This window comes from Mus caroli, chromosome X (genome assembly GCF_900094665.2).
Source record: "Mus caroli chromosome X, CAROLI_EIJ_v1.1, whole genome shotgun sequence".
NCBI lineage: Eukaryota > Metazoa > Chordata > Mammalia > Rodentia > Muridae > Mus > Mus caroli.
The window spans coordinates 99,862,984-99,888,665 of NC_034589.1; the positions used below are offsets into that span (position 1 = coordinate 99,862,984).

The window sequence follows — 25,682 nt, forward strand, 5'->3', positions numbered from 1 at the left end:
TATCAGAAGATGGCCTAGTCGGCCATTGTTGGAAAGAGAGGCCCATTGGTCTTGCAAACTTTAGATGATTCAGTGTAGGGGAACGCCAGGGCCAAGAAGTGGGAGTGGGTGGGTAGGGGAGTGGGGGGGGGATGGGGGACTTTTGGGATAGCATTGGAAATGCAAATAAGGAAAAGAACTAATAAAATTTTTTTTAAAAACTTACAAAAAAAAAGGAAAAAAAAAAAAAAAAAAAAACAACCTTGATTTTATGGTGACCTGTCTCTTTACCTCTATTCTCTGTCACATAACACTAATTCTTGTTCCTGAATGTTTTGGGTGCCTCCTCTTAGATCTGCCTTCTTATTTAAGAGAGGCAATGTCTCTGGTGATTAAGAAAACAAAAATTCAAGAAGAGGTTACTGATGAAGTGGCAGCAAAGGTAGAATGTGCTCGTGAGTTAAATGAATTAATTAGTAAATTGTTAGCCAAGATTAACCACTAGGAGTCAGAGACAATGTTGAAGAACATCAAAAGTAATGGATAAAGGCAGAAATATATTGGAATCCTATTCTAGCCTCCAGTTTCCAACAATATTCGGACTAATCTACATGCTATTTTATAAAATAAAAGGGGGCCAGAGAGATGATTCAACATGTCAGAGTGCTCAGACCCTGTTGCAAATTCCTGAGCTCTACACCAGCCAGCAACCCAATGGTGGAAGAAAACTGCCAAAGTTTTCTTCCTCTACACACACACACAAATATTCATTTCTGCTCATTCCCCACCCCCATCCTCCCACACTCACTCTCTTTTTAAAATATTAAGATGAAATTTAAAAATAAAATAAATCATGGCATCTTAAACGGATTCTGGAATCGAGTGTCATCTTGCATCATGGATTCCAGACACTGAACTCAAATCAATAGGCACACACAGTAACAGCTTCCACTCACTAATCTACCTTAGTATACAACACCCCCTTTGTGGCTGAGATACTCATGTGATCTCCCCGCCTCCACGTCTCAAATGCTAGGATTCCAGAAATGATTCCAGAAATCCCTAACCATGTAAAGCATCTAACCCTTCTGTAAAGAGTAAATCAAGGGCAGAGATGTAACCCAGCCATAAGCCTTGGATTCACTCTGTAGTACCACTTCACCACGCAAATGAGATGTTGTGGTACATGCCTGTATTTTCATCACTCAGGAAATGAAGGCAGACAGATCAGAAGGTTAAGGTGATCCTCCGCCTATGACACATAAGGCCTGGTCCAATAGGAAGGCCTACAATTATAGGCACACACCACCATGCCTGTTTTTGTTCTTTTTTTTTAAAGATTTTATTACTTATTTTATTTATATAAGTACACTGTGGCTGTTTTCAGACACACCAGAAGAGGGCATCAGATCCCATTACAGATGGTTGTGAGCCACCATGTGGTTGCTGGGAATTGAACTCAGGACCTCTAGAAGAGCAGTCAGTGCTCTTAACCTCTGAGCCATCTCTCCAACCTGTGCCTCGTTTTTAAGACTATTGTTTGTAAGTGTCCCCAAGAAATCTTGTGACAAAAAAAAAAAAATCTGCTGAAAATGCTTGATACCATTCAGGAGTTTACAATTCTCTAATAATACATCAACCATAGATCCCCAAACACTGAAACTCTGAACAGCTAGCAGCATTAAGGATAGTTTTATATTATTTAAATTATCAGTATGAATAATAAAACCTCAAGGACAAAGGAAACTGTTACCAAGTACTTAATAATAAATGTCCAATTATTTGTAATGTTTTTGTCTGTTTAACACAGGATTTCTCTGTGTAGCTCTAGCTGTCCTGAACCTTGTTCAGTAGACCAGGCTGGCATCAAACTCAGATATTGGCCCACTTCTGCTTCCACAGTGCTGGGATTAAAGGGGTGTGCCAGCCAGAATGCCTGGCTCAATTAGAAACTCTTAAAGATAAACATAAAATTTCAACTAGCTTCATAATGTCAGAACTAGTAGTAACATACCTGGGTCAACTAACGCTTTATTAAATATGTCTTTAAGTTTCCGACTCTTCACATTCCTTCCTTGAGCAAGGTTTCTGTACATTTCATAGCCTATGATCATAACACCACCATCTTCTTGCCATCTCTGTAGCATATAACTTCTCTCCTGAGGACGTTTCACAGTTGCTAACTCAGATACCTTTAAAAATAAAGTTCTAAATATTACCATTAAAATGTGCATTAGGAATTAAGACAATTCTTTCAGAATGAATATGAATCTCATGTTATTGTTTCAATAGGAAACATTACTAAATGTTACCTCAAGTTTTTCATCATCATTTAATCCCTCCTGCCACTTCTCAAATTCATTCATCCAATTCAAAGCAGTGTTAAGAGGACAAACCACTAAAGCTGTACTGAAATCCAATTTGTCACACAAAAGAACTGTGTGAAGAAAACTAACCACCTATAAGAAAGTAAAGTTACATGTTCATTTAAATATCCACAAAAAAATTTAAAAATAAATTTAAGGAATCATGACTTATTTTTACATTAAACACTAAGCCAGCCAACTAAAGATCATAATTTCCAACACACAGAAAATACAAGTAAAGAAAATATAATATTAAACCCAGTCCAAGAAATGAAGCAGCTTTAATACTAAAAAAGACTTGACATTCTCATTACCATCAGACTAATAAAAGTTGAAAAATAAGTTAAATTCATACCTGCAACCACACTGCTTCAACTACATCAGCATCTTTGCATAAACATTGCTTTTTTTGTACTCTATCAGAAATGTTTGTGGGTTTTTTCCCTTTTATTTGAGATTATAATACACTTGTATCATTTCCTCCTTCCCTCTCCTCCCTCTGAATTTTCACATACACCTTGTTAGGCTCTCTTTCCAATTCATTGCCTTTATCCCATTAATTGTTATTATAGACATAATTCATAAAATTTCATTCTCCACCACAATATTCAATACTTGAGAAAGAATCTTGTCATTCTTTTTTACTGCTGAATCTCCCTCCACAGCCTACCTAAAACACAGCAGAATCAAATATATGTGCAAAAATGGATAGGTTTATTTCCTATAGCTCTTACCTGGAGGGTCTTACCAAGGCCCATGCAGTGGGCAAGAATGCATCCTGAACCTGGAGATTTCTTTGTCTTTTCCACAGACTCACAGCAGCAATCCCACATAAACTGAACACCTAAGAATGAGAAACCAAAACTTCCAAGAAACAGCAGAGTTTTATTTTGTTTCTGAAGATTTATTGTAAGTACTCTGAGCAACTGAGCCATCTCTCGAGCACCCAAGAAACAACACTTGGAGCTAAAAAAAAAAAAATCTTAAATGCAATCAGAATTGTTTTTTTCTCCTTAAGTAAATCAGAAATAAAACATAAGCACACAAGATAAGGGTGTCTGTCCAGTTACGCTAAACTATCACGTTTCCCTATAGCTTGGGATGGCTGCCGAAGACAGAAGAAGATTGGAAAACAGAAAGTGTCCAGGAGTAGAAACAGAACAATAAGAGGGGTTGCTAATCCAAGATGCAGAAACTGTTTATTTCCCTTCTGAAGCACTTCATACACACGTGTAAAACTCCACCAGTATGTAGGGTAGCTGAAGGAGTTTGTAATACTAATGTAGGAAAACCAATTTAAACACTTACTTGAAAATGTTGAAATGTCACTTCCCAAAGAAAGCTTTTGGTTAACTGTGCTTAGACCTAAATGCTCTAGCCAAGCACTATGTAGTGTATCTGTACCTGCTATACAGATTCCCACTGTAAGTAGTACCTCTTGCCTACTTAAAACACTACACTTGCAGACACCCAACTTGTTCTTCCTTACTTCCTTGTGAGATCTGTAACAGCTGGAATCATATCATTTTTGTTCAACAATGTATCTCCAGTGATTGGCAAAATGCTAGGCAAAAAAGAAGAAAACAAAACATAGGTAAAATTTAGCTAAAGTGATTGAATCATTTAATAGCTTCTTACCATCTACTTGATGGGGTTTCAATTTTATAACCATGTTTCTATGAACCTGCACTAACGGTTCTTTGGTCTCTTCATTTTCATCTAAAACCAATTTGGTTGTTATTGGACACTTAGTAGGAGAAGCATCCTCAATTTCTATCACCTACAAAAAAAAAGAAAAAAAAAAAAGGAGTCATTGATAGTTACACTCATAGATTTCTTTCAAGCAATGGTGGGATATCAACCTTAACAATATAGATTTTCCAAAAACAGACTCAACTATTCCTACAGAACACATCCAAAGTGAGAAAAATCCAGGTTTATGTTTTCTAGATAAAAAAAAAATCCTACATGGATTTGAAATCACTATAGTAAACCAAGAAATTACCTTTGACCCATGATAGCAAAACCAATAAAAGAAATGTTTGTGTGAAGGATAAAACAATAGTTTTATAGTTGATACAAAACCACAAAAACGAAGCAAATATTCTTGATTTGAAAATTGTCAGGGTGGGGTGTGTCTTGGTAGTAGAGAAGTTGCATAACATGTGCCAGGCAAATGTGTTCAAATCTCTACAGTAGAAAACAAAACATTTTAAGTGCCAGAAATGGTCACACAAGCCTATTTTCATACTACTTGAGAGGCGATGACAGGAGAATCAGGAGTTCCAGGACAGATGAAACTATATATTGAGTGTGTCTCTAAAAAATGAAAACACTAAAAGCCTTGAACTGATAATCTCTCTCTCCCCTCCTCCTCCTAAATGAGCCTGAAGCAAATTTAAGAAACTATGCAATTTCGTGTATAAAAGATTGTCAGGGTCTCTTTAAAAGGCTGATTTTTTTTAAAAATCGTGTCATCAAATCTAAAAATTACAAATTAAATCACAAGTTTCTAACAAGTTATATGGATACTAATTTTACAAGAAATTTAAACTGAATAACACACCAAGGATAATACTGGGAGACAATATAGTTGAGCAAAACTACCATAGGAATTTAGGTCCAACATCATTTTATCACGCTACATAAATTTTCTTAGCTTTGGTTTCTATACTTGAAAATATGTGAAGTATTTCAAGAGCCCTCAGGAGTACTGTAGAAAATAAATGAAGCAAATACATTAAGGATTTATCACACAAAAAGAAATATTAGTTATTATGTCCTAGCATGGATGATGTAAGACATACCACGGGGGGGGGGGGGGACTAGAAAAAAAGTGAAATTTCTTAAATGTCTTGGCCTGTTTGCATGCCATGGTGGGCATATTAAAATTGCACCAGGATTCTTGCCTTCTGTTATAAACATCCTGTATAATCTGTCCTACTTGAGACCTACAGAAACCATTTGATACGGTTCCCAGATTTGAATAATCATCATTTGATTCCGACTTATTCTAAGTGGTCTTGACATAACAAAGTTAGCTCTCCTATGGGCAGCAAAAGTGAAAGCAAAATGCCAAGTAGTAAACAAGAGAAGCCACATAGTAAAGAAGGGGCTGAATTTTCTAATTCTGAGAAGCAAAATTTCCACATTTGACCGCCAGGGGTTTTTTTTTTTTAATTTTGAAAAAAAAAAAAAAAAAAAAAAAAAAAAAAAAATCCTGTCACTGAGTTATGTTGGGAAAATCCTACAAATTTAGATAAAGTAGAGCCCTGGTTAGTCCCTTAAACTTTAGTGAAACACTGAGCAGAGGATGGAATAGAGCCTTACCACTCCCAACTTCTCTAATAATTGTAAGAAAATAAATTTCTATCTTCAAAGAGGTTAAGTGTATGCTAATTTGTTCCTACACGGGTGAAGCTCTTGATGTCTGCAACCCTTTTCCTCAGGCACTGCAAGTGACTTTCTGAAGTCACTGCAACCAGTAAGTAAAGTACCAGGGGATGTGGGGACTCCCCTCAACCACAAATCTCAGTGCTCTGCATGCTTCCTCTACACTCTGATGCAACAGGAAACAAAGCACAGAGTGAGCACTCTTCAGAGGGAACACTCTTCAGAGGGAGCACTCTTCATTTTGGACCTATGCTATTCCTACATACATACAGGAACTGGCCACCGGAGAAAGAACTTAGGCAGCCAGAGTACTAATGGCACTGACTATTTAAAAAGGGGAAGTTCTTTTTTTTCATGTAGTAAATTTTCTATATTAAATTCATACATTAATATTACTTTTACATTAATTTTAACTTCAGAGCTTACTCTAAATCATTATCGGTGCTATCTTTGTTCCTGTGGTTCTTAGTGGAGAGGTAGTTGACTTAAACTTTTTTTTTTTTTTTGGAGACATGATTTCTCTCAGTAGGTCTGGCTGTCTTGAAATTCACTCTGTAGACAAGGCTGGCCTCAAATTCACAGAAATCTGCCTCCTAAGTGCTTGGAGTAAAGATGTGTGCTACAGCACACAATGGCTTTAACAGATTTTAAAAGTATTCCTATATCTGGTTTGATTTTGTGTTCCCATTAACTTGTCTTTGAGTGTTAATAAGGAATGAGCTCACCAGAGAAGGGCACTCACATAGAAAGGGAACAAGAGTATCTGTCCAAAGAGATGTACAATCATAACACAGAGCAGTGAGAATCATGTGAGAATCATGAAAATGCAAAGCAAGACAACTTAAAAAACTTCCCCAAAATCCTATTACTTGAAGGAATAATGTATAATATCATGTTGTACTAATGGTTAAAAGATCCTTATCTCTCTAATGGTATAATCTTAACTACTGATAAAAGATGATACCATTACTGGGAACTATCCCCAAATAATCTAAAACTAAGTAAACACATTACTTAAATCTAGCACTGTGAGTATACATGAAGCAAGGATAGTAGAGAGATGACTCAGAAGTTAATAGCACACACTGCTCTTTAAGAAGAGAACCACTGAGTCCCTAGCACCCTTGTCTGTCAATAACGCCAAGCATTAGCCTTCCAGCACATCTGACAGTATCATTAGGCCTTAATTGGCAACCACCAACACATATGAAACAAACCCACATGTAGACAAATAAGACGCCAGACAGAGAAACACACACACACACACACACACACACACAAAATACATGTGTGTAATTAAAACAGAAATAATGATTTTTTTAAAAATGGAAATATTTAATAGATATAAAAATGAATTTCAGTGATAGCCGGATAGCTCAGCAGAAAAAGGTACTCTCTATCCAAGCCTAACAACTGACCCACATAAAGGCAAAAGGAGATAACTAATCCCAAAGTGCCCTCTGATACATATATGGATGGGCACCACGGCACATATTCACAACCACACATACAATTTTAAAAATTAAAAGGAAAATTTACAAAGAAATTATTTTCCTAACTATACTCCAATAATTTTGGTGATCATACAAGAGTCTCAAGTGTTTCCAAGTACCTAATTATACATAGACTAAAAAGCAAAGCATACTAGCAATGGTGTAAAAGAACTTTACCTAGAAATCTGTAGTTTATTAAGGCATTCAACTCTTGAAAATCTGTATGCATCTATGACACATGTCTATGAAAGAAAGTTATATAGCAAATTGAAAGGTTGGTTACCTCTCTTAATTTCTCTCTTTCACGTTCCCTCTCTGCAATACGTTTTCGCCTTTCTTCCTCTTCTTTAAGGGCATTCTGTGTTTCTGTTCTTAGTTTATCATCTTTAAGAATCTTCCGAATTTTCTTTCTGCCTTTTCCAGGTGACTTAGAATCATCATTTTCATCTTCCTCATCTTCGTCCTCCTCATCCTCATCCTCCTCATCCCCTTCCTTTTTTTCTTCCTCAGAATGGCTCTGTGAAATTCAAACACAGAAACAAAGAGTAAAAATGTGCTGAATTAACTTCCTGCTGTTTATGGAATGTGCCAATAGAGGTAGAAAAGCTTTATTAATTATATCTAGAAACAAAGACATATTCAAAACCTCAATAAACCTTGACAAAGGAAAACAATCAGGGCAAAGGAGTCAAATGGGTATTTATTTTTAAAACTTACACATATAAGTAACAAAAACATGAAAATAACTCCGGGTCACTGAAAAATAAAATTCAAGACTGCAATATAATATCATTTTATATTCACTAAGAAAATGTATAAAAGTAAATGTGAGGTGGTACACTGCTTTTAAGAATGCTAATTGATGGAACCAATATAGAAAATGTAGGGGAAAATCCTTTAACATGTAATTATTTGTATGGCCCAGCAACCACAACTTGTATGCATACCAAAAACAAACATTTGAATGGTAATTTCATCATCTCATAACTCAAAACAATTAAAAAAAATAAGCCATTAAGGACTGTGGGGCTAAAGAAAAAACATCAAGAAACAAACAAACAAAAAAGACACTCTCCCAAGTTTTAAAGTTAAATAAAATAAAATCAAATATAATTACTGAATAAAATTGAAAGAGAAAATGTGTGAATTATAATAGAAGCAAACAATAAACATCACTCCTGCCTTATTTTCACTGGAGGAATCCTCTTGAACCTTAATGCGCCGTCTTTTCTTCTTCTGTTTATAACTCCGCTGATTTTCCTCCAATTCTGCTTTCTTTGCAGACCTGAAGAAAAGTGTAAATATAAAACAAAATGCTTCCCCAAGTGAGTCACATACTACTTTGGAAATAGTACATGCCAGGATCAAGTGTATGTTGTGCACATGCTATGGCGCTGAGTAGCAAACATAGATATGGACAACACTTTCCATCTTAACATTTTCTACATGTATAACTTAGTAGTGTTAATAACCCTGACCATCGGGGTACTGCTCAATACAGATAGCACGTGCAGAGCATGCAGAAGACCTTGGAGTTTCATTTCCAGCACTACAAATCAAGCAATTAAAAAAGTAATGAGGGGTTAAAACTACAGTTTATGTATAACCACGAGGCACAGAGCCCTGTGCCTGCCACAGCATACACTGGGTCATCTCAATACCCAACAAGTAAAATTAAGAGTAACAAAGCTCAAGGTCCTCATGACACCATAGTAAGTTCAGGGCCAGTAGGCCAAACGATATAAAACAGAAAGGGGGTGGGGGAGAGAAGGGTGACAATGGCCTGGGCCTGTATCTCAAAGGGTAGAGTCTTTGTGAATAACACAGAAGCCCCTGGGTTCTATACAATAAGTATAATTACTTGTTTTATTGGTGTTTATTAATATATTTTCACTTATTCAATGTAATGGATTTCATTTCAGAGACACTTTATTCAAGCATATCATTTTATCTGAACAAATTCATCCCCGATCCTTCTTCTCCTGACTTATTCTTTATTGTACCTGTGTGTGTGTGTGTGTGTGTGTGTGTGTGCGCGCGCGCGCGCGTGCGCGCACACGTGAGTACATGCAGGAATCAATTCTCTCTTTCCACCCAAGCAGTCCGAAGGATCAGGCTAATTAGCAAATATCTTTACCCAGTAAACTTTCTCATTGGCACCTCTTCCTCTTTTATAAATTAATTTCAAATCAACATATTATATATTGTACTTACTTAACTTTATAACTTTATTTGCAATCATAGTTATTTTTCAAACAATTTGAACATATAGTCAACTCATGTTAATTAATTCCTAACATTATACAGAAGGCAGGGCCACAGCAAATATGCAGAGAGAAGAGGAAAAACCAGCAGGAAATGGTTGTCTCCTTTCACCATGTGGAAATAAGCTCTGATCATCAGTCTCAGCAGTGGGCAGCCTGACTTATTGGGCCATCTCTCAACGGCCCAATTTCCAACATTGGAAAATGAAACAAAAGTGTGTAATACTAACCGTGTTCTAGGCCGCTGTTCATCCTCAGATTCACTGACTTCTTCGCTAACTCCTGACTCCTGAAAGTCAGTGTCTTCCGAATCCTCACTGCTCACTTACATTTAGACAAAATAAATCAATTAGAAAATACTTTTCAAAAGAAAGAAACTCCACTTAGTAATTTCATATTTAAACATTAGAGAAGTATATAGACCACCAGAGGTGTGAGTGTGTGTATGCGCGTGTTGGTGTATGAATGCTTATTAAAAAGATAATAAGCACCATTCAAACACAGCACAGTGGCACATACCTTTAATCCCAGCACAAAGGAGGCAAAGGCAGGCAGATCTCTTGAGTTCAACAGAGAAACTGTGTGTGTGTGTGTGTGTGTGTGTGTGTGTGTGTGTGTGTGTGTCTGATCAGAAGATCTAAAATGCTCCAAAATTGGAAGCCTATAACTATCAAGAGGTTCCACGAGTGAAAACAAGCTTTAAGCTATACACATGAGGTGCAGATGACACATAAATCAAGGTTGTGTGTTGACATGGTCCCTTCCCCAATATATCTCAGTATGTATATACCAGTCTTTCACAAAAACAGAAGGCATGTGCACGCATGCATGCGCGCGGCGCACACACATACACACACACCCAAAACCAAAGCATTTCTAGTAGTAACCATAGCAGATACATTCCTTCCAGACATAATCATAAAACTACTTCTAAGCTAAAATGCAAGTATTTAGTAGTATATGAATTTAAAAAATGAGAATTAGCCATACATAAAATATGTAAGTGATAACCAAAGGTAAATTAATCAAAAAACTAGGTGTGGCTATTCAAACAAATAAAACAGGCTGTTGGAGATAAATAAGATGATTATAAACTCTCTGCCAATGAGGATAATTACAAACCATCTGCAGAGACCTAAGAACTCTAAAAGGAAAGCTATAACAGGTAGATTGGAGGTTGAAATCATGACCTAAATAATGACTTAGAGAGCTAAGGGGAGGAAGACAGAAGACAGAATAGCAGGTGCGTGTCATGGGTCACTTTCTTCCTGTCTTCTTGTTCAGATTAGCTTTTTGTTTGGTTGGTTGGTTGTTTGGTCAACTTGACATAAGTTTGAGTCACTTGGGAAGAAAGAACTTTAACTGAGAAAATATCCCCACTGGATTGGCCTGTGGGTAAAACATTTTCTTGATTAAGAATACACTGGGGAGGGGAGATCAGCCCATAGCAGAAGGTGTTGCCCTTGGGCAGGCGAATCTGAGTTACAGAAGTAAGCAGATTGAGTAACCCGTGAGGAATAAGTAAGCCAGTAAACATTTCTCTATGGCCTCTCCTTGAGCCCCAACCTCCAGGTTACTGCACATCTTCCCTCAGCGATGGAAGTGACCTGAGAGTTGTTCAATGAAATATACCCTTTCTTTCCCAACTTGTTTTTGATCATACTGTTTATCATAGCAATAGAAACCATTAAGACACTCCTGGTTTTGAGTGGAAGACAGGCTAATTTCCAAAGCTACAGAAATTATTGATGGCATAAATGTTATATTTTTCTAGTCATGCATGGGGAGCACACATGAGATCAGATATTGTGACTGAGTGTGGAGGGCACCTCTAATGCCATTCCTCTTTCATTTCAGCATCAAGGCTGTCACAATTGAAACAGAATAATTCCAGAAGGCCAATCTTTGCGGCAGGGCACATAGGGCAAGCAAAGTAAGATGACTTGGATCATATTCCATAGCCTGAAAGTAAACTAAAGCAGTGTCCGAATAAAGATGCATACACATGGGAAGGACACAGAATCCAACATGATGCTGAATGATCAAAACAAAGCAATTCCTAATTCAGTGTTTGGAAACATTGATCACTTCTTTGTGCTGGGAAACTCTAACCTGCCCTCTTCTAGATCATTATCAACTATGCAGACAATTAGTATAGTCAGACTGCAGTGCTGTCGAATAGAAAAACCTCCTTAAGCTTTCCTTTCTTTGTTCCTCTCCCCTTTCTTACCTCTAATGCCCACTAGTCTACTTTATGAAATCAAAACCTTAGCTTCTACATGAGAATATGCAATATTTCTCTGTCTGGCTTATTTCATTCAAAACAGTGTGCTCCATTTTTTTGGATTTTACTACGCCCCATGTTAGTCCAAAGAGAAAACTATCATATCGATTATTTCTGTATTCACAATACTTAATATGGCGCTAGACACAGGTAACCACTTGAAATGTGAACGATTCATCCATACAGGGCAGAGTGGCATAAACCATAATCTCAGTACAGAGGGTCATCAATTTGATGTCATTCCGGCTATAGTTATAAGACTCTGTCTTAAAAACAGACAGAAATAAAACAAAGGACTCAGATTTCCAATACAAGGAAAACATAATTTGAGATGTTTTACATATCAATTCATCATCGTTCAGTAGGAAATCACCGATGTACCGATATTCATTTAGGAGCAATGATTAAGTGTCTCAACACATATACTCAAATTTCAATATGAGAACTCATTGACAAAAACCAGTATTTTTTTGACGTTCACAATTAAAATGTCTTACCCTTCCTTCTATTTCTTCCTTTGGCTTCTTTATGCTCTTTAGGCTTTGTAGTTTTTTCTTCTCCAGATTCTCCATCACTCAAAGTCAGTTTATGCCTCAAAAGCCTATGTCTATATCTTGGCTTCTTAGATTCTTCAGAATCGGAATCGGATTCAGAGTTGACTGGATTCAGGGCTTTTAAATAAAGAAAATACATGTAAGAAGCACTCTTTCAAACGACTTTCATTGAAATGATTTTGAAAACTATTCTGCGGATTTACAATTGCCATAATTTAAAGAAAAGCTTCTTGGTATCTCCAAGCTGTGCACCTTAGTATCGCTGCTAAAAACAGGTAATCATTTCTTAGCCTTGGTTACTGAATACGGGCTAGGTATCACCAGTGCGGATCATCTGAAGCATGAAACGTTTTCCTTACAGTTTATTGGTAGGAACTGAAACAACTACAGTAACGTATGCAATTATCATAACATAATCAAATGAGTTGGGATAATAAAGATTGGAACATTTTTTTTAAACCTCAGATGGCATTTCCTGAAATTTCCTAGTCACACATTCTTCAAAGAATGAATGGCTAATAAATTCAACTCTAAAGAACATACCTAGCTGCTCTCTGCGGAGTTCAGCATCATCTGCTGGAGATTCTTCACTCTGTTTCCCAATTCTTTTTTTCCCTCCTCCATCAGGTTCATCATCTGAAGATCCATCCTCATCAGAGGAAAGATTGGCTTTAATTTCTTCTAAAAGCATCTTCTTGGCAATTCTGTAGAGGGAAAAAACAATATAAAGCTATATTTGGGGGGGCTGAAGTACACTGAATTAAAGACAAAATCTCTGTATCAAAATAGGAATAAATGTTATCAATAGATTTTATACACAAGTAATAGACTGGCAGGAACCATGTTTTAACATAAGCAACCAATGAACAAAAATGTTCACTGTACTTATTTCAATTCCATACAAATCTTCAATATACTGAAAACTTTCAGATATATTTTATTAATTATTTTGACCAACTGAAAGTTGATGCTACCATCCTCCAGGAACTACCATGGGGAGAAAGGCTAACAACAGTAAATTCATTTATCCAGACTAATGGCATTCCAAGATAAAACGCCAAAGGAGAGGTTTTATTCAACAGGAGAACAAATTCTCAGGAAAAAAAAAAAATCAATGTATAACAAACCATTCTCTAATAGAAAACAGCATCTCCAACTACAGAATATGTTTAGACCTTAATCTCAATTACACCATAATATGAAGGACTAAAGCAAGCATCAAGCTGGAGCACAGAAAGGATAGGAGTGCTCCTTATTACATGGGCAATGAACACAAATTATCATAAATGAGTGTAAGTTTCAGAAAAAATATAGCACAATAGCTTTGCTCACACAATTTCTCAAAATGCTTCTCAACTAATTTGCTAATAAAAAAATGCTTAAGGAGAAAATACACCATCTAGTATTATCCTAAAAATACACTCCTAGGAAATTTCTAAGTTTGGACTAAAGAAAAATTTCTCAAAATGTACAATGAAAGCAATAATGAAGTTTTTGTAAAAGGCAGGATCACAGACCTGTCTGAGTATCCTTTTGCCATGAATTTATAAATCATAGTAACTAATAAAAGGAAACTCTGATAAAAAAACTCACAAAGAAGGTAGCAAGATCCTAACAGCGTGTCAGGATTTAACATCTGTGAGATAGGCATCTACTTGGCAATCAAGTCTGACCAATCCAGAGAAGTTGATATTGCTGGGCCTATGGAACCTTTGTTGGCTTTTTTTCCCTGTTGTTTCTTCTGTTGTTGTTTGGTTGGTTTGTTTTATGTTGCTGCTGTTGTAGGTTTTTGAGACAGGGTACCACTATATAACCATGACTGGCTTTAAATTCACAAAGGTCTGCCTCGGCCTCCTGAATGCTGGAATTAAAGGTATATGCTACAAGGCCTGGACACCTGTTATTTCTCAGTTTGAAACCTTCCTCTCCAGGCAAGAGAGAGGAGTTCACAGATAAGAGCACTGACTGCTCTTCCAGAGGTCCTGAGTTCAATCCCCAGCAACCACATGGTAGCTCACAACCATCTGCAATGAGATTTGATGCCCTCTTCTTGTGTGTCTAAAGACAACAACAGTGTACTCATATGCAATAGATAGATAGAGAGAGAGATAGAGAGATAGATAGAGAGAGAGAGAGAGAGAGAGACCCTTCTCTCCTTTTCTTATCATTTCTTCATTTCAATCAAGAATTCACCCCATGGTAAGAAGTAGTAATATATAGATACATAGTAAAACCTCTGTTTTGACAAACATAAAATTTACAATCAAAATGCAGAGCAAACACACCTAGGATGAAGCAAAATAGAGAATCATTTCCATAAATGCTTATTATATGTCATTTTGTACTTTCTCGTAAGATGTCACAAGAAATGAAGTAGATGAACATGACTTTGCTTTTCTGGTAGCTTCTGTTCTGATTTGTATTTTAATTGAGTATAGATACTCATCACTAAAGTTGAGAAAGCAAACTTTGCTGTTACACATGTAGATGAGTGGTGTTGGCTTATATTGCATATAGTAAGCATTTTATGAACAGTAGACTAAAGGTTGCATTATCTTATTTTGACAAAAAAAGGTAACAAATATTTACTCTGATCAGTTTATAAAATAAAAACTATCTGATACATTTTACTCCTTAAGACAGCGATTACAGAATAAAAGGAAGTCTTTTAAAACTGAATGAAAGGATATTTATGGAAAAGTTACATACTGTAACAGTACTTCTCATGAACCAGGAAAATCTTTCTTAAGTTATACTAGGTAATGCATTCTAGATAAATGTGTCTATATGTATAAAGCCTGTATATGAAATGTTGAGTTTTAGATTAGATAGAAAAAACTGTATTTCACTAGAAGCTACAAGATTTATACCATCATTTGTATAAGGCACTACAGAGACAACCGAACTACATTCTGAATCTACTTACTATGTCAATACAGTCATCTAACTACAGTTTGTGACCACAAATTCAAAACTCTTTTAAAAAGTTCAATCCTAACTATAAAGACCTCACTGATAACTGTAAGCAACCACATAATTTTCCTTCTTTCAAATTCTAGATTCTTAAGACTATGTCTAACTGGGAAGTCAGAATATATAAATCTACCTGATTAACTCTCACTGTCTAGTGAATATTAATATAAATAATGATACAATATTACATAATAAATTGTACAATAACAGAAAATCAAATAAAATCCACACATTAAAATGACAACTTGCCAACAACCTCCAGTAATGGTATATGTAATATGGGAAATAACTATAGTCACTTTAGAAGCAAGCAAACCACAAATTTCAGAGAATGGTTGCTTTTCTCCATAACTAGCTTAATCTAGACTAGTGGAGACTTGTTCTTTTACCAAAGGAAACTCTTATTTATAGCAAAGGTTACTAATAAAGCTGATTCATTTCCCATAAATTACAACTGATGAGACCTGGAGAAGTGAGACAGCGATTAGGCATGGGTACTGTTTGTCCGTAAGATATGAATTTAATCCCAAGCACCAACATCAGGCAGCTGCTCACAACTATCTGGAACTCTAGCACCAGGGGGCACCCAACATCCCTGGCCTATGCGGGCACCTGCACTCATATGCACATACCCATATAAAGATAGATACATAATTAAAAGTAAATTTCAAAAGCAAAACTCAATAATAAATGACAGCTATAATCCTAACCTATAACAGAACCTAATTTAAAAAAAAAAAGGAAAAGCCGTGCGTGGTGGCACACGCCTTTATTCCCAGCACTTGGAGGGAGAGGCAGGCAGATTTCTGAGTTTGAGGCCAGCCTGGTCTACAAAGTGAATTTAAAGGACCTAAGATCTGTCTGCGGCCAACCTTCAACCTGAGTAGTCAGCAAGCATGCCAAGGTGAGATGTGTCCCACCTACAAAGCCCGCTGTGAGATGCTTTAAAGGGAAACTCCACTACCTTAACTCTGGAGTCACGGGCCACAGAGACTTCAAAGACATCATCACTTGAGAACCAGCTGAGGCTGGCAAAGCATCATTTTGGAGGCCTCGGCTGAACCCATGCTGGTATGCATGTGATGGATGTATAGTCATGATCGCTAGTTGATTCTGTTTGCTCTGAAATTTCCTTTCTTGAGGCTTTCCAGGATGTTTCTGGGAAACTCATTCAGGCAACAAGGTACTGCCCCTGGAATCTCAATGATCAAAATTATATCTTGGGAAAGGTAGAGCATCCAAAGCAGTCAGGACTCTTATCAGAAGCATTAAAGGCACAGGCCATGCCACTCTTGTGGAGGGAAACCTGGGCAGAGCCTCTTATTTCCTGAAAGGGAGGGAAGGGAAAGGGGAGAAAGCAAAACAATATGGGAGGGAGAGTAAAACCCCACAAACAATCAGGCTGATGAATGAGAGAACAGGACCCCAAAGTCCATACAAACTAATTCTTCTGGATAACACAGTGAACACTAAGATAATGCCTTATTACACCTCATCTACTGAAGAGAAAGCAAAATTAAGAGGAAATGACATAATAACAAACAAGCAATCAGGAAAACAAAAGTCAAAAGTCAAAAAAAAAACCTGTTAGAAATTCTGATCCTATCTAGAAATGAAATGAATAATGAATGCCTTATTAAAATGCTCAAACAGGAAAGGAAAGGAAACTTCTTTTTGCTGTATGCAAATCAATAGTTGTAAACAATACATTTTTTTTTAAGTAAGTAAAGATTTCCTGCAACATAGAGCTTTAGAGAAAGCCATAACAAAGGTGACACAGAATGTTAGAGCCAGAAGTAAGGAGAGACAACAAAACAAAGATAGTGTGACAAAGGCAAGAGAACCTAAGATCCTATATCACATTCAGTTTCAGTATGCTAATGCTAGTCTCTCTAATTAATCATTAACTACTTCTTTGCTAATGCCACCCTAGACAGACACATCAATGTCATTCTAAAAGGTAGGGGTGTGTATGTGTGTGTGTGCGTGTGTGTGTATACACACATCCATACATTCATTTCAGGGATATTCAATTTTTATGTCTTTATAAATAAAAGATTCCAAGTTTTGACTTTTAAATTTTTTTCTTAAAAAGAAGAGCTCTAAGCATGTATACTACACTATGTCTATATCTCTAAAATAAGAATGACAAGCTATCAAAGAATGTATCTTGTAACTACTATTTGACTATTTAAGTCTCTAAAAACAGGTTTAAGAAAACTGTCAAAATAAAATTACATTTTATAAGGCCAATGAACTGTTTATCTGTACATAATAGTAACAAAATTTATTAAGAATTGTTGGTGCCTGCATAACATATCACATTAGAATATACAGTTAACAAAATAAGATCACTGGCTTAAATGCATGTTATTTAGACAACGCAGTTTCTAAGTAAATGTCACACAAAAATATGACATTATACCTTCCAAGTTTATTTGTAAAGCAACTCAGAGGCAAAAAGCTATGGAATATTTATTATTTTCACTGAGGAAACAATGGTAAACACAAATCCTTCCAGAAGAGTGCAAAGCATTGTTTGAATCGATGTCATGTTCCTCAAAGGTTACATTTTTATTTATTCATTTATTTATTTATTTATTTATTTATTTTGGTTTTTCGAGACAGGGTTTTCTCTGTGTAGTCCTGGCTGTCCTGGAACTCACTTTGTAAACCAGGCTAGCCTCGGACTCAGAAATCCGCCTGCCTCTGCCTCCCGAGTGCTGGGATTAAAGGCATGCGCCACCATGCCCAGCTAAAGGTTACATATTTTAAAAAACAATTTTTTTCAAAAGTTATACGAAGTTTTAAATTTTTATATTAGCATATTATTTTAAACCAGGATCAAAATTCCTTGATATGAAATTTTATACAAAACGGTAACTAAAGCATGAAGATCTGTCACCAAAAAATGATCAAAACTCATGAACAAATCAATAAATAATCAAAAGCTAAACAACTGTTCTAATCACTCTTCAATCATGTGTCCTATTAAGTCTGTATTCAATGACAAGCAACCCTGTACCAGAAAAATTAGTATCAAATTTTTCTTTTAAAAAATCAGGAGTAGCTATATGAACTCATAGTTAGGGCCCAAGACAGTGGGTGGCACATGCCTTTTATCCCTGCACTACAGCAGCAAAGGCAGGTGGAGCTTTGAGTTCAAGGCCAGCCTGGTCTAACAGTGTGCTCCAGATCTTAGGAAATGTTTAAGACAAGCAAAAAAAAAAAAAAAAAAAGGTTGTTAATATTTTATACATGATGCATTCTGCTTAAAGCACACAATTTAGAAAATGAATATTTCAGCTAGGCAAAGTGATGCACACCTTTAACCCAAGCACCCGGGAGGCAGAGACAGGCAGAACTCTCTTGAGTTTGAGGCTAACCTGGCCTACAGAGCAAGTTCCAAGACAGCCAAGGCTACACACACATACAAACATACACACGCACACACACATACATACACCAGTCTTCAAAAATCAAAAAAATTAAGAGAAAAGGAAAATAAGAAAATGAGTATACCCTGGCTTTACTTAACAAAAATTAGGGGGCTATAGAGATGGCTCAGAGGTAAAGAGCACTGTCTGCTCTTCCAGAGGTCCTGAGTTCAATTCCCAGTAACCACGTGGTGACTCACAACCATCTATCTTGGGATCTGATGTCCCCTTCTGACATGCAGATATACATGCAGATATATCACTCATATAATATAAATAAATGAATAAGTAAATAAACTAAATCTTTTTAAAAATCTAAGCTTTTAAAAGAATTGTATTAAGAAAAAATATATTAACATCAATACAGGACAATTAGTCATATTAAAGAATTCATTCTTTATTCAATATTCTTATACTGAAAAATAAAAACAGAATTAAATTAAAAAGCATTAATTTTAAAATATCAAACTTAAAAACAAAGGATATCAAGTCAGAAAAATGAGTACATTTGCTAACACTAACGTACAGACTTTCTTGGCAGACTATTTCTCGTTTGCTCAAAGTTCTAATATTACCAAACAAGAAAGTATACTTAGTGCAATCCGCAAGTCCTACCCACACAATAAGAATGGTACCAATACTATTTCTTTCTTTGAAGAACTGTCCAGTACAAAGAAGAAAGTTGGTGACACCTGCATTGTTTAGTCATCGGCCAGTGAATCCTACCTATAGCTTTTTACACCTCCATTAGACTTAATTGACTATACTTACCAGAACCATATCAACAAAGCCATTGAAAAGAATTAACTTAAAATCCCTAAATACTTAAAACCTTTACTACAACAGAAAGAGAAACAAAACTCTTACTTCAAATGCAGTCTGGTTTTGTTTTTTTGGTTTTTTTGTTTTGTTTTGTTTTGTTTTTTTCAAGCCAGGGTTTCTCTGTATAGCTCAGGCTGTCCTGGAACTCACTTTGTAGACCAGGCTGGCCTCGAACTCAGAAATCCTACCGCCTCTGCCTCCCAAACGCTGGGATTAAGTGCAATAAAGATTTGAAATAATGGGCTAGAGAGATGGCTCAGCAGTTAAGGGAACTGACTGCTCTTACAGAGGTCCTGAGTTTAATTCCCAGCCAACCACATGGTGGCTCACATCTGTAATGGGATCTGATGCCCTCTTCTGGTGTGTCTAAAGACAGCTACAGTGTACTTACATAAAATAAATAAATAATTTTTTTAAAAGATTCGAAATACTTTTACCAACCAAAAAAGTACCATTGAAACACAAAAAGCCACAGAAGAAATTCTGGATTTACCTAATTTGTATAGAGAATAAATAAAGACATATATAGGAGAGGGTCATCAAATGAAAGCCGTATTAAGGACTTATAATACACTTACTTCGCTAACTCTACTAAAATCACGAGTAACCTTTAAATATCTTCATTATATGATGATCAATATCCAAGAACCATTAGTCTCTTCCCAAGTAATTAAGCTGTATTAACAGTACAACATCTTCATTAGTAGAATATCCACTTCATACAAACAGAAGTCAAAATAATTTATTTCCTCGTTTAAGGGCAAAAAGTTATGGCCAAATGAAACAAGGGTCTCATTCTGTAAGTATAGTAAAACTTTCATCAATAATCTCCACACCATGATTTGCATTTATGGAAAAATTAATTTAGTGTCATCCAGAGAAAATCTGAGAAAAAGTACATTACTAAAACCATCTACATCTTGAAGAATAAACTGAGAATGTGTGTGCTGGGGAATGCACACTAATATTCTATTACTGAGGCTCACTGACAACATAAGTTTAATAATATATATAATGAGAAATGTTTGATTAAAAAGTCTCTAGATATAATAATGAAAACATAAAGAAATCAATATATGTATACACTGAACACTCCTAATCCCCTAAATCTGGTATGCTCTGAAAACCTTTGGATATGTAGTAGATCTGGGCTATTCAAACAGTAAAGTATAGGCAAGTATAAACAATATCTTATAAAAACTTCAAATTCTGAAATACTTCTGCTCCAGAGGACTTTGGCTAAGAATCGCAAACCAATTTTTTTTTTAATCATGCCAATTTAATCATGATTGGTCACCTAAATAGAAATTTAAAAATAGGACACTTCTAACTGACAATGGTAATGTGTGAATTTTTAAAGATTTAATAGGTAGTTATTTATTTACAGTAAAATACTGAAAATGGGGAACTTTTTTGTGTTTTAATTTTCAAGACAAGGTTTTACTGTGTAGCCTTGACTGTCCATTCATCAAGTTGAAGATAGGACTTTCTTAATGACACAGCTTTAAAAGAGAAAAAGTAAAAAAAACAAAAAAAAAAGGAACTGTTTGTTGAGCCTTCACAAAAACATAAGCATATGTGTTTTAGAGAGCTAAAATACTGACTGTCTTAATTTCAGGAAGGAGAAAACTTCTTTGGCTTACAAAGTAGGCCATATAACTTTATTCTCAAAGTCTTATGAACTTTTATGAAAGATACATCATAACTAAAATTAAATGCTTCAACAAGAAAATGTTTTACAGAAATTTATTGCATCCAAAATTAAACATTTGAAACAATACACTATTAACCTCTTCATAAACACCAACACTGAACATTTTAACAATACTACTGAAAAAACAAAGCATATAAAATTTATACACAATTTACACACAATGATACAATTGTGTACAAATTTACATTTACAATATGCTCTCTACCAAGATACATCTCACTCAAAAAATATGAAATTAAAAAATGCCAAGATTTAATCATGATCTGCAAACAAATTCTAGAAGTTGGTTAGTGCATACTTAAATATGCTCACATAATTTTTCTGTACTAAAATAGTTCAAAGAGGTATCTGTATTGCCATCAGTGATATCGGTGATAGATACCATGCATATTAAGATTTCTTTGGTATACTGGATATTAAACAAGTTATAAATTCTAAGTTTTATCAAAGCACATTAAAATGAGTATAAAGACATGCTCAAAATAAAATTCAATTCCTCTCCAAAATAACCACCAGGGTTGCATTTAAAAAAACCACAAATACAAAATTGAATTAACGAAATTTTCAAATAAAATAAATACCAGTTACAGAGAGATATATAGAAACCACTCATTTTAAAAGTAAAAATGTTACTTAATTTTTGATAAGTGATAGCAAAAATTGTACCTTGACAATATGCTTAGTTGTTGGCTAAATATAAAAGATCATCTCCCATAGTTCAAAAAGTAGGAGTACCACCTAGTGACATTGGAAGACTTGTGATTCATAGGAAACAGCAGCTTATATAGGTGAAAAATGAAAGCATTCTAAAAGACAAATAAGTTGTAAATGCTTCCATAATCTAGCAATGATGGTATATGAAAATCCCTGACTAAACATTGTATGCTTTCAACATTCCAATGTAGGACTTACTATATTATCCCATGAAATAGCTTAGACACATTTGTTGAGAAAAAAAAAAAANAAAAAAAAAAGCTCTATCAGAAAAATGACAGCTATCTATTTCAACAAACTATGGTCATGATTGTAGTAGATCTGGGCTATTCAAACAGTAAAGTATAGGCAAGTATAAACAATATCTTATAAAAACTTCAAATTCTGAAATACTTCTGCTCCAGAGGACTTTGGCTAAGAATCGCAAACCAATTTTTTTTTTAATCATGCCAATTTAATCATGATTGGTCACCTAAATAGAAATTTAAAAATAGGACACTTCTAACTGACAATGGTAATGTGTGAATTTTTAAAGATTTAATAGGTAGTTATTTATTTACAGTAAAATACTGAAAATGGGGAACTTTTTTGTGTTTTAATTTTCAAGACAAGGTTTTACTGTGTAGCCTTGACTGTCCATTCATCAAGTTGAAGATAGGACTTTCTTAATGACACAGCTTTAAAAGAGAAAAAGTAAAAAAAACAAAAAAAAAAGGAACTGTTTGTTGAGCCTTCACAAAAACATAAGCATATGTGTTTTAGAGAGCTAAAATACTGACTGTCTTAATTTCAGGAAGGAGAAAACTTCTTTGGCTTACAAAGTAGGCCATATAACTTTATTCTCAAAGTCTTATGAACTTTTATGAAAGATACATCATAACTAAAATTAAATGCTTCAACAAGAAAATGTTTTACAGAAATTTATTGCATCCAAAATTAAACATTTGAAACAATACACTATTAACCTCTTCATAAACACCAACACTGAACATTTTAACAATACTACTGAAAAAACAAAGCATATAAAATTTATACACAATTTACACACAATGATACAATTGTGTACAAATTTACATTTACAATATGCTCTCTACCAAGATACATCTCACTCAAAAAATATGAAATTAAAAAATGCCAAGATTTAATCATGATCTGCAAACAAATTCTAGAAGTTGGTTAGTGCATACTTAAATATGCTCACATAATTTTTCTGTACTAAAATAGTTCAAAGAGGTATCTGTATTGCCATCAGTGATATCGGTGATAGATACCATGCATATTAAGATTTCTTTGGTATACTGGATATTAAACAAGTTATAAATTCTAAGTTTTATCAAAGCACATTAAAATGAGTATAAAGACATGCTCAAAATAAAATTCAATTCCTCTCCAAAATAACCACCAGGGTTGCATTTAAAAAAACCACAAATACAAAATTGAATTAACGAAATTTTCAAATAAAATAAATACCAGTTACAGAGAGATATATAGAAACCACTCATTTTAAAAGTAAAAATGTTACTTAATTTTTGATAAGTGATAGCAAAAATTGTACCTTGACAATATGCTTAGTTGTTGGCTAAATATAAAAGATCATCTCCCATAGTTCAAAAAGTAGGAGTACCACCTAGTGACATTGGAAGACTTGTGATTCATAGGAAACAGCAGCTTATATAGGTGAAAAATGAAAGCATTCTAAAAGACAAATAAGTTGTAAATGCTTCCATAATCTAGCAATGATGGTATATGAAAATCCCTGACTAAACATTGTATGCTTTCAACATTCCAATGTAGGACTTACTATATTATCCCATGAAATAGCTTAGACACATTTGTTGAGAAAAAAAAAAAAGGAAATAGGAAAGCAGATGAAAAGTCTTTGGGTTTACACATGAGCTCTAATAAATATGACCTTTCACCATAGTTCGCCTATTCTGTCTACTAACAGAAACCTGTTGGTATCAGCACAACATCAAATAAGGTCAGAGAACAGATGTGCTTAGAGCACTTGGTTCATCTCTCACAAAATGATGACAGCAAACACATATAATGTTTAGTTTCTTAAAACTAGAGCTTTCTATTAAGACAGATGGTCATTTTAGTGTTCTTTGCTAAGATCATCTCCAGGCTATCACATATTTTGGTACCAGAATTAGAGAAAATACTATCAAATTTTCAATATTAGAGATTAAAATTATGGCAAAAGAAGTTAAAGTCACCAGCCTGAGATCATACAATTATTAAGAGACTAGAAGCTGTCCATCCACTATACATATCATGCTATCTTCTTCACTGAGTATTATGACTACTATCCTAAAGGATGGGAAATGATTAAAATGTATATAAAACCATGTTGACATACTGTGACAAGGGTGTCTTTCTTTCCTTCTCTCAGCCATCCCTTAGATTAAAACTATATAGGCTTCACTGTTTACATTTCAATCAACTGTTTAAGTCTTAGTGAAGTTAATAATGTCATATTACCTACGTCCATTTTATTTAGGAAATAAAGATTAGAATATGAATCTGTCTAGATAACTTCTCAACTGATTCTTAGTTTGAAAGCAATTTCCTAATCTTAAGTATATGAATCCTCTTTATTTACTCTTCACAGGTCTTCATAAATAGTACTACCGTGTTGAATGACAAAACAATAATCAAAGAGAAATGTCTGTTGTCATTTATTATAATTTACTTGCATTAAAATTAATTTATAAAAATTGAAAGTCCCAGCCAAGTGTGGTGGTGCACGCCTTTAATCCCAGCACTTGGGAGGCAGAGGCAGGCAGATTTCTGAGCTCGAGGCCAGCCTGGTCTACAGAGTGAGTTCCAGGACAGCCAGAGCTATACAGAGAAACCCTGTCTCGAAAAATCAAAAAAAAAAAAAAAAATTGGAAGTCTTAAGAAATTATCAGAGTTTACATGGAGACATAAATTGACAGTTCTTTTGTTTATAACACACCCTATGCTAGGTGTGTTAATATTCATATTTACTTTCTCTTAAGGTTTCTGAGCTTTAGCCCATTTTCTGGCCTTTGTTTCAGACTTGCAAGAAGACTGTGCACGAGTCATTCTAAGGCAGGAACTCCTGGTTTTTATAACCTGGTTGTTGTTGCGTTGTTGCTGTTTGCGCCCATGCCTAGGGTGTGTTATAATCTTAAGTTCCTTACGGATGGAATCATACCTATTTTCAGGATCATTGTCGTCGTCGTCATCATCCATTGTGACAGGCACTGATTTAGATAAGGCTTCATCTCCTTGGGGGGAAAATGTACTTAAAATTAGCTTTGAATTGTCTATACAAGTAAAACTGTATAAGATAAAACTAAAATCCAACAATGCTAGATAGAGCAAACTAGTAGGTTCTATGTAAAACTGTTGAAATGTAAAGTAAGTACAAGGGAATTTTACGAAGGGCCAGCAGGAAATAGCAGTTAACTCTTACATGTCCCCCAGGGTTCTTTCAAAGCATAAGAATTTTTAAGGCAAGCATTTTCAGAAATGATTATTAATTGCCATCCTTCCCAGTGGTTTCTTGTTAAAGCAACTGTATTGATTTCTTTTTTTTTACAGTTATATAACAAATATCTTTATTATGAAACCAAAAGAAACTTTTTACATTCTTCTAATTCAATAAATGTGGGTACAAAATGGATGTCTGAATATATATATATATATATATATATATA

General features: G+C 35.0%; 1 protein-coding gene across 15 annotated transcripts in view; it reads right to left on the minus strand.

Moving 5' to 3' along the window:
• Atrx (ATRX chromatin remodeler) overlaps positions 1–25,682 on the minus strand; it is a 133,572-nt gene that overhangs the window by 45,776 nt on the left and 62,114 nt on the right. For all 15 annotated transcript variants that reach the window (XM_029473638.1, XM_029473633.1, XM_029473632.1 and 12 more), the window contains 10 exons: positions 25,178–25,250; positions 12,877–13,037; positions 12,277–12,450; positions 9,726–9,819; positions 8,414–8,516; positions 7,515–7,748; positions 3,984–4,125; positions 3,080–3,189; positions 2,292–2,438; positions 1,994–2,171 (listed from right to left, as the gene is read on the minus strand). In XM_029473638.1, coding sequence (XP_029329498.1) covers positions 1,994–2,171; positions 2,292–2,438; positions 3,080–3,189; positions 3,984–4,125; positions 7,515–7,748; positions 8,414–8,516; positions 9,726–9,819; positions 12,277–12,450; positions 12,877–13,037; positions 25,178–25,250 — 1,416 coding nt within the window. The remainder of the gene's footprint in view (positions 1–1,993; positions 2,172–2,291; positions 2,439–3,079; positions 3,190–3,983; positions 4,126–7,514; positions 7,749–8,413; positions 8,517–9,725; positions 9,820–12,276; positions 12,451–12,876; positions 13,038–25,177; positions 25,251–25,682) is intronic.